This window comes from Pecten maximus, chromosome 3, assembly GCF_902652985.1.
Source record: "Pecten maximus chromosome 3, xPecMax1.1, whole genome shotgun sequence".
NCBI lineage: Eukaryota > Metazoa > Mollusca > Bivalvia > Pectinida > Pectinidae > Pecten > Pecten maximus.
In genome coordinates this window covers 22,166,045-22,177,368 of record NC_047017.1, presented here as the reverse complement: position 1 = coordinate 22,177,368, position 11,324 = coordinate 22,166,045, and the positions used below count along the sequence as shown (strand labels likewise).

Sequence of the window (11,324 nt, the reverse complement as noted above, 5' to 3'; positions counted from 1 at the left end):
CGACCCCTGCAGTCATTTAACTTTATATGTACATACCCCCCCCCCCCCCCCCCCCCTCTCTCTCTCTCTCTCTCTTTCCTATAAAAATACTATTTCTGATGTCAATTATTATATTTTCGTTTCTTTATCACATTTTTTGAATATTTGTATATGCCATCATGTGACTATGTTATTGTTTATCATTGTGTTATTATTATGGGAGAAGTCGTTTATATGTTGGTAAAACTTGCTGACTAGTAGGCAAGTCAATGGCACCATACAATAAGACATGTAGATTAACTTATCCTAATCTTAATCACTGGCTTTGTTTCGTAATTTACATGAAATAATAAATATCAAGACTTTGAAGACTACAATTAATAAAAAAAGTATCAGAAGTCATAATTGGAAATACTGTTTTAGTGTAGATTTAAAGCTAGACATTATATATCAGAGTTCATGGAATCCAGTTATTCATAGTAGAGGGGGGGGGGAATTGATATCATTTTTTGTTCTAGTAGGAGGCGCATTGAAGATTCTTCATGTCTAAAATTATAGTTATTACTTGAATCTATGATTTTATACATGAGTATCAGATTGTAATTACGTCTTCTAGTTCGCCTTGTTTCTAATTTTTTTAGAACAGCTTTAAGAGTATTTCTGTCAAATTTATGTTTTAGAAATCTAGTATATTTAGTCTTGATGAAGCTTATTCATAAATATCTGCTATATGGTCAGACCGAGTACATTGTACCTCCCTTTTCCATTATTGTGTGACAATCCTGTTGTGTTTTAGTATGTTTGTTGTAAAACTTTCGGAATAAAGTTGAACTGAATTGAAGTATAAGTTAATTTTTTTTGCCCCTCCCAGAACGTTGAAACTGTTTGAAAAAAGAGAAAATATTTTTTCATAAAATCCGTCCTTGGATAACAAAATAGAGTAGAAATTTTTGTTCGCGCAAATTTTGAAACAGATAATCCATATATTTCAATACCGCTTTTTAAAAATAAGTATTTTCGCGGCTCTACTGTATCCTCGAAAATGGCGAGACAAATAAGCAATATGAACGGTGCGGTTGTTGTCAACAGAAACCCTAGCTAGCTGTCTGAACCGGGTACTTTTTTTTCAATAAAATATGCTTTTATACACGACAACCTCCTTAAACTATGTTCAATTCAATTCTCGTGATTAAAACGTTCATATTGTCAGACAGTAGAAAATAATCAGTTAATGGTTTAGTTTTAAAATAAAGGTATCAAACGAACGTTAAGTGATAACGATATAGTCTGGAAATTTTAAACATCTCCGGTGTTTTCATTAAAAAATGATCGTACATTGCCGACAAAGAGTATTTATGAACAATCGAAGACAAGAATAGGCCGTTGTATATTTTTAAACAACATCAAAAGTTACATATATACTTTACACTATTGCTACCCTCCAAAAGTTACATATACTTTACACTATAACCACCCTCCAAAAGTTACATACTTTACACTCTTACCACCCTCCAAATGTCACATATACTTTATACTATTAATACCCTCCAAAAGTTACATATACAGGGAGCATTTACATAGATTAAGAAAACTAGTGTACAAGGCACCTTAAAGTTTTATCTATACGCGGGTGGTGAACAGAACAGCTTGATAGTAACGACCAAAGCGTTATCACGTGGTATGGTAGTTTCCGCTCTGACTAATGACCCATTTTACCCACATATTGTGCACGTTTTGAAAGTAAATAACGAAGACAGAGTTCCGTGTCACCTAAAAACTGTAAGTATGGTCAATATTATTTATTTAGTACCTAAACGTTAATTTGAACATGTTTTTTCGAACCACTGGTATTTTTTTCTGTGTAAACCACGAGAGGAGGACAAAGAAAAGGAGACCACGCGGTGATGTTTACATTTCGGGTTCCCGCGAAAATATGGGGTATTTTAATGTCTACAATATTAACCCAAAGTACCACTAGAATTTACATTAATTATAATAACGAGAAAGAAAGTGGAAAAAATGGTACAAAAGTTTACGAATCTGTATTGTTGTCTCCAAATGCGTAACTTCATGTCCGTTTTCCTAAATTGATAAAGGCAGTGTCATCAGACAGATGATGATTTCCGGTCTTCTGTCCTGAACGAAAAGTGAATTTTAACGTCTTATTAAAGTGATTTTTTTATATTAGCATACAAGAACATCATACGCACTATTATATTTACTATTTGAATATAAATGTTGTTGCTTGTGTCACCGAGCTATGATGGTCGCCTTTCGCCGCAGCAGGCACGTGGACGGATGAAAAAAACATGGCCGATCTTATGCGTTGTTGACGACGCAATATGCAATATTAATAATTAAGCAACCATTTTCAACGAGAAACACACACTCTGCTTCAATTGTATGACTTGTACCTACATTTAGTAAAACTAATTTTCTAGTTATCCATGTTGACAATTTTCGAAGTTATGTTCTAGTTTGCAGCTGATTACATGTAGCTAGACCCCGGACTTGCCTGGTCTTAAAAATGCACATTTTATGATAAATTTAACCAGAGATATCTAGAACCATATATATGTATGAAGTCTTAAAGAAATTTCTGACTTTTTTCCTTAAATGAGACTAAACATGACCTCTCTGTGGCTAGTAAATGATTGTAAGGGCACATTACAGCTGTTTAAATTTAAAAAAAAAACATCTTCTGATGCTGAACATTGACTTATATAAAAAAAAAATCTTCTGATGCAGGACATTGATTTATTGCCAGTAATTATATTATCTTTACAGACCTTGAATTTAATTTATAATTGTCAACGAGTATTTAGTTTTGTTCATGATATTTTGCCATTCAGAAACTATTCATGACTTTATAAAAATTATGGACCTAATCAAGATGTGACATCAAATTCAAATTTATGATTTAGGTTTATGCTGTTGGAATGTTTATGGGATTCCAATTTAGTGAAGTGTCTTTTAATTTTATAAGCTACGGCTCCTTTAATTCATGTAAAACATCAGAATTTTGTAAAATTGTATATGAATACTTGTCTGTTTAGTTATAGAATTAGAAACTACTTTTGTTTGAAATGTTTTTTTTTGTGTTTTGATGTATTTGATGACTGATCATGCAACAAACTTTTGAAGCCATAACTAACTGTGACTATTTGGAGGAAAAATTGAAGCTAACATTTATACTCATTTTGCACTATACATGTTTAAATAAAATGGCTCTTAATTGATCAAAATTATTTGTTAAAAAAATGGGTGAAACAATCATGAAGGCTACTGTGTATTGCTATATATTTTTGCAAAATATTAATATATATATGTCAAGTTTGAAATAACAAGCTGTTAGAAAACATGTTTTATTGGTTTGTCAGAATTATTGCTCCTCTCCCCTCAGTATGAATGATGATATGATGAATTGAATAAATTGATTAGAATAATTCATTTGTTTGAATATAAGAGATATGTAGCTGGTGTTTGGACTAAATATTTTGTACATAGAAACATCTTTCAAACATATCTGGGAAATATTTGCATTTAAGCTTCAATAATTTGATCATTCTAGATACAGAAAAGGATGAAAATAGACAGTAGAGAAAGAAAACAGACAAGATAACCAACAAAAAAGAACCAATGATAGACAACAGGTAAGTGGTCACCTCTGGTTTTGCTAATCACTTAATAGTTTAAGTTTCAGACAGGAATTACATGACGAAAAGACGTGTTTTAAGACAATTAAAGTTATTTACTTTCTTACACCTTGAGTTAATATAAAATGGAGGTCTATGTGATATGTGTATATTACCTGTGCAGCTCGTGAAACAGGACATTTGTATAAAAGAGTATAATACACACAGCCAGCAGTTTGACTGACAAGTCCACCTGCTGTGTACCAAACACCCCAAAATCCTTGTCTCTGTTTATATAACAATTAACACCTGTTTCCCCTTAACAGGTAGATTAATGACACACACCAAGGTCAAGGTGACACCTACCTTAACTTGTGTCAATCATACTGTGATACAGGTGACAACTTTCAATATGCTGGCACTAAGTCATCAATGTCAGAGTCCCCCTGAGTAGTAGGGCTGCATGGGGTATTATACTATACAACACAGCTAATTTCATTACAGTGATATTAACATATGAAGTGTTTTACTCAGCAGGATCTGTAAAAAGTACATTCTAATTTTCTGTATTATGACAAATTTGATACATATTCCAAAGCATTTGTGATAAAAATCAACCAGTTTTGTAGAAATTGAAGCTAAATAGTGAAGATACAGCTAGGTGTACAAGAATTTCTTCCCATTATTACTCTGTTTAGATGTTGAATTTGCTTCCTCTATGGAATTCTTGTCTATCATATTTATTTATTTATTTTTTTTTTTTGGGGGGGGGGGGGGGGGGTTGTTGAAGCATTTTCACTTTGAATTGTCATTACACGTCTGCCGTTTTTATTCTACATTTAAATGTCCGCAGTCAAAGCAAAGACCCAATATAACTATACAGCCATTTTATAGGTCCTTGGTCACAGGTATACATGTTAATGTAGATTTTTGTATTGTTTCCTGCTATACTTTGAATGTATGGTAACCAGTTTACTGAAATATAAAGAAGGGTCACAATTATATTGTTTCTTTTGTTCCTGTATTAGGATATGTTGCATGCATAACTTAGTTAAAGGTAGGTTAATCTATTGTAAATTTATGTTAAATTGATGGAAATTTTAAGTAAACCAGTTTGATCTGTCTCACCTGTACTGAGGGTTAATGACCCCAGTGTTTGTTACAGTATTTGGTCAGCACTTGTGAAGGGATAGTTGTGATATCACACCTGTATTACAATATCTATGAGATCAAAGAACTGGCTACACAATGATAAGGGGTCCTAGACTGGCCACAGCAAGGGGTACTAATGGCTCTATTCTTGATATGGAATACAATGTATGTATGTAAAACATATCCACACTAAGACATTACTGGCATTAAGAAGTTTTGTTTTTACATTTGACCAGTTGGTACCATATTTACTCAGCAATAAGCTTATGTATCATACTAAATCCATCTCTAGGTATTGCAGCTCTCAAAAGAAATTCCAACAAATACAATTTAACTGCTCTTTAATGAACCGATCAACATTCATCACAGTTTGATTATTGGCACCCTGCTCGGTAGGCTTATTGCTGGATAAACAGACAAAGTGCTTGATAATTAGTGGTTTAGGAAATACTGGAATATTAGCAGAAATTACAGTATGTTTCCAGTGATGGTGAAAGTTTGGACATTGGGACAAGAAAAAACGAAAGAACAAGAAAAAAGGAAAGGGACAAGTCACTTTGAAAGGATAAAAGACTAATTTTAGAGATGAGACACTGAAGCCGGGAGCTGTTAAAAAGGAGATTTGAAGGACCAAAAATAGGAGTTAATGGAAAGCTTGAAAGGAATGAGATAATAATTTGGGTCAAAAGAAATGACAATAGACACTAATACTTAGGATGTTACAGTCAGGCTGGGGAAAAGGTGGGGACATTCAAAGGAATATTCAGACCAGGAGAAGAATCTGGGCGCTTATATGGAATGGGGCGCTTATATCAGAAAAAAGGACTAGGTCTCTTATCAGAGTTGGAGTACTTACATTAGAACTCTAAGGAAAACATCTAATGGAAGGTATATTGGATGGAGTAGAAAAAGAGAAGTAGACTGGGTGCCTGTAACACATGGAGAATTCGGACCAGAGCATTGTTCTTAAACTTATGAAATGAAACAATCAGACTGGAAACAGTTTTTGGGCACTAGTTTCCAGAATTAATAGTGAATTCAGTATTTAAGAAATATTAAATATCTAATATTAGACGAGTACCCTTTGGATTACTACCCTAATCCCTAACCCTAACAATACACATAAACCTAACCTAATAAATCTTAAATTTAGGCACAAATTTTGGCAAAACTAGCTATGTCAGTAATTTAGGGATGGGACACTTTCACCTATGTACAAGGGATGGGACATGAGTACCAGGAAGGGACACTTAAGTACAAGGGATGGGACATGAGTACCAGGAATGGGACACTTTCACCTATATACAAGGGATGGGACATGAGTACCAGGAAGGGACACTTATGTACAAGGGATGGGACATGAGTACCTGGATTGGGACACTTAAGTACAAGGGATGGGACATGAGTACCAGGAATGGGACACTTTCACCTTTGTACAAGGGATGGGACATAAGTACCAGGAATGGGACACTTAAGTACAAGGGATTGGACATGAGTACCTGGAATGGGACACTTAAGTACAAGGGATGGGACATGAGTACCAGGAAGGGACACTTATGTACAAGGGATTGGACATGAGTACCAGGAATGGGACACTTATGTACAAGGGATTGGACATGAGTACCTGGAATTGGACACTTATGTACAAGGGATTGGACATGAGTACCAGGAATGGGACACTTATGTACAAGGGATTGGACATGAGTACCAGGAATGGGACACTTATGTACAAGAGGATGGGACATGAGTACCAGGAATGGGACACTTATGTACAAGAGATGGGACATGAGTACCAGGAATGGGACACTTAAGTACAAGAGATGGGACATGAGTACCAGGAATGGGACACTTATGTACAAGGGATGGGATATGAGTACCAGGAATGGGACACTTAAGTACAAGAGATGGGACATGAGTACCAGGAATAGGACACTTTCACCTGTGTACAAGGGATGGGACATGAGTACCAGGAATGGGACACTTATGTACAAGAGATTGGACATGAGTACCAGGAATGGGACACTTATGTACAAGGGATGGGACATGAGTACCAGGAATGGGACACTCAGTTACACAGGACGGAAAACTTCAATTTGAAAAAAAAGGATGAGGTCTCCTACTTTGCAACAAGGAATGGAACCCAGAATTGTACCAGAAAAAAAACAGGGGACAGTTATGTTGTATGGCATGTTTGTATTAGTTGTCTAATAAATCTACACAATTTATATAATGAAACAAATAATTGGATGAGATTTTTATATAATTTAATTTTCTTAATATTTTATATAAGATTAGAAACAAATAGTACAAATGATATTCAGTTTATTTAACTCATTAACCCATTAAACCCTAATCAGGTGTGACAATTAAACCCCCCGTAATTAAAATATAGTGTCAATGATATGTCATAAATTTCTTTACTTTTTGATGCAGTGAGATTTTTAGCAATGTACGATTGTATGTACATGGTAAATTGAATATATATATAATATTTTAAAGGTAGCATCCTTATGGGGTAGGGATTCAAAAATGTACAAATGAAGGGGCTGACCCCCTGAGGGCCTAAGGATCGGGACCAAAAGGTCTCGATACACAACCTCTTTTCTGAAACTAATTATAAGCAATAGATAATATTTGACTAATCACATCCATAAAGGTGCAGATTCAAAATTGTACAAATGGTGATGCTGGCAGGGCCAAAAGGCGTCCATTTGGCAATATTGGTATTAATGACTTCTTCTTTGGAACTAAGCAATGTATGACATTGATATTTCAGTGGTAACATCTTTGAGACTATTCAGATCCCTACCCCATAACCATATATACATAGCATTGCTGAGCACCAAGAAATGAACACAATTCTCATATAAAAATAGACCCAGGGGTCTTTCCCCAACTGAAGGGACTGATAGTTTCTTTAAACACAATCATGTTGAAGCAGTTGGGATCCCCACCCCATAAATCCTATATATAGCATTGGTAGACAAATAAAGCTATTAACAAATTGAACATAATTATTTTAGTGTTTGCTCAAATAAACCAGGTAAGCGATACAGGCCCTCTTGGCCTCTTATAGTGTTGAGGCAGTATAATGATTTATTGTAGTGGTGAGATGGTAAATTACATTATTGAACTGGTGATACATTATATTACATTATTGTAGTGGTGAAACACTAATACATTGATGATGTTGTAGTGATACACTATAATACATTGATGTAGTGGTGATACACTATAATACATTGATGTAGTGGTGATACGCTATAATACATTGATGATGTAGTGGTGATACACTATAATACAATGTTGTAGTGGTGAGACACTATAATACAATGTTGTAGTGGTGAGACACTATAATACATTGTTGTAGTGGTGATACACTATAATACATTGATGTAGTGGTGATACGCTATAATACATTGATGTTGTAGTGGTGATACACTATAATACATTGTTGTAGTGTTGATCCACTATAATACATTGATGATGTAGTGGTGATACACTATAATACATTGATGATGTAGTGGTTATACACTATAATACATTGATGATGTAGTGGTGATACACTATAAACACTATAATACATTGATGTAGTGGTGATACACTATAATACATTGATGATGTAGTGGTGATACACTATAATACATTGATGTTGTAGTGGTGATACACTATAATACATTGATGTTGTAGTGGTGATACACTATAATACATTGATGTAGTGGTGATACACTATAATACATTGATGTTGTAGTGGTGATACACTATAATACATTGATGTTGTAGTGGTGATACACTATAATACATTGATGTTGTAGTGGTGATACACTATAATACATTGATGTGTAGTGGTGATACACTATAATACATTGATGTGTAGTGGTGATACACTATAATACATTGATGTTGTAGTGGTGATACACTATAATACATTGATTGATGTAGTGGTGATACACTATAATACATTGATTGTAGTGGTGATACACTATAATACATTGATGATGTAGTGGTGATCCACTATAATACATTGATGATGTAGTGGTGATACACTATAATACATTGATGATGTAGTGGTGATACACTATAATACATTGATGATGTAGTGGTGATACACTATAATACATTGATGTAGTGGTGATACACTATAATACATTGATGTTGTAGTGGTGATACACTATAATACATTGATGTTGTAGTGGTGATACACTATAATACATTGATGTTGTAGTGGTGATACACTATAATACATTGATGTAGTGGTGATACACTATAATACATTGTTGTAGTGGTGATACACTATAATACATTGATGTAGTGGTGATCCACTATAATACATTGATGATGTAGTGGTGATACACTATAAACACTATAATACATTGTTGTAGTGGTGATACACTATAATACATTGATGATGTAGTGGTGATACACTATAATACATTGATGTTGTAGTGGTGATACACTATAATACATTGATGTAGTGGTGATACACTATAATACATTTATGATGGAGTGGTGATACACTATAATACATTGATGATGTAGTGGTGATACACTATAATACATTGATGTAGTTGTGATACACTATAATACATTGATGATTGTAGTGGTGATACACTATAATACATTGATGATGTAGTGGTGAAACACTAATACATTGATGATGTAGCGGTTATACACTGTAATACATTGATGTAGTGGTGATACACTATAATACATTGATGATGTAGTGGTGATACACTAAAACATTATTGTAGTGGTGATACACTATAATACATTGATGTAGTGGTGATACACTATAATACATTGATGTAGTGGTGATACACTATAATACATTGATGATGTAGTGGTGATACACTAAAACATTATTGTAGTGGTGATACACTATAATACATTGATGATGTAGTGGTGATACACTATAATACATTGATGATGTAGTGGTGATACACTATAATACATTGATGTTGTAGTGGTGATACACTATAATACATTGTTGTAGTGTTGATCCACTATAATACATTGATGATGTAGTGGTGATACACTATAATACATTGTTGTAGTGGTGATACACTATAATACATTGATGTAGTGGTGATACACTATAATACATTGATGATGTAGCGGTTATACACTAATACATTGATGATGTAGTGTTGATCCACTATAATACATTGATGTTGTAGTGGTGATACACTATAATACATTGATGTAGTGGTGATACACTATAATACATTGATGATGTAGTTGTGATACACTATAATACATTGATGTAGTGGTGATACACTATAATACATTGATGATGTATTGTTGATCCACTATAATACATTGATGATGTAGTGGTGATACACTATAATACATTGATGATGTAGTGGTGATACACTAAAACATTATTGTAGTGGTGATACACTATAATACATTGATGTTGTAGTTGTGATACACTATAATACATTGATGTAGTGGTGATACACTATAATACATTGATGATGTATTGTTGATCCACTATAATACATTGATGATGTAGTGGTGATACACTATAATACATTGATGATGTAGTGGTGATACACTATAAACACTATAATACATTGATGATGTAGTGGTGATACACTATAAACACTATAATACATTGATGATGTAGTGGTGATACACTATAAACACTATAATACATTGATGATGTAGTGGTGATACACTATAATACATTGATGATGTAGTGGTGATTCACTATAATACATTGATGTAGTGGTGATACACTATAATACATTGATGATGTAGTGGTGATACACTATAATACATTGATGATGTAGTGGTGATACACTATAATACATTGATGATGTATTGTTGATCCACTATAATACATTGATGATGTAGTGGTGATCCACTATATTACATTGATGATGTAGTGGTGATACACTATAATACATTGATGATGTAGTGGTGAAACACTTTACTACATTAATGTATTGGTATAATTAGACTTAATAGTGCTGTGTACAGTATATAGTGATGCACTAAATTATGGTGTAAAGTGTTCTTGTTATTTCAGTAAAAAATGTGATTAAAATCTTGGAGCACTCTGGTCATTGAGAATGTGAACACACTTGAGTACAAGTTGTATAGCTGTAACTTTTAATCAATAAAACATGTATTAGTAATGATTCATCCATTTTATGTTTTGCTGTACTTGTAACTTGAATTCCTGAAATTATTAAATCAAGCATGATTATCATCTCTACATTAATTAAGACTTGAGTGATTTTAGAAAAGTTTAGCATTTTTTCCCCAATGGTTTTGGAAATGTTGAGACAGCTATCCTGTAACAGCATGTGGAGCCTCACACCCACCAAGAGTGAAATGATGATGCAGCAGGAGAGATCGAAGTCTTTCTTTCTTGGCTGTGTTACAGCTAGTGATGTTTTGATCATCTTGTGTGAGTTGCTTAGCAACCATGTGATAGAAGCCCTGTGGTTGCCATGGATATCCGCCATGGAGGGAAAATGAATTGAAAAGATGCAGCCAGTGAAAAGTGGCATACTAATAGCATGCTATGTGAAGTAGTGATATCAATGG

At 33.8% G+C, this 11,324-nt stretch overlaps 1 protein-coding gene across 1 annotated transcript in view; it reads left to right on the top strand.

Annotated features, from left to right (window-relative positions):
- The first annotated feature begins 1,663 nt into the window (after window positions 1-1,663).
- The window catches only part of LOC117323567 (forkhead box protein N3-like), a 46,582-nt gene continuing 36,921 nt past the window's right edge, over window positions 1,664-11,324 (top strand). Inside the window, exons 1-2 of the mRNA XM_033878859.1 lie at window positions 1,664-1,758; window positions 3,551-3,632. Coding sequence (XP_033734750.1) covers window positions 3,619-3,632 — 14 coding nt within the window. The 5' untranslated portion in view covers window positions 1,664-1,758; window positions 3,551-3,618. The remainder of the gene's footprint in view (window positions 1,759-3,550; window positions 3,633-11,324) is intronic.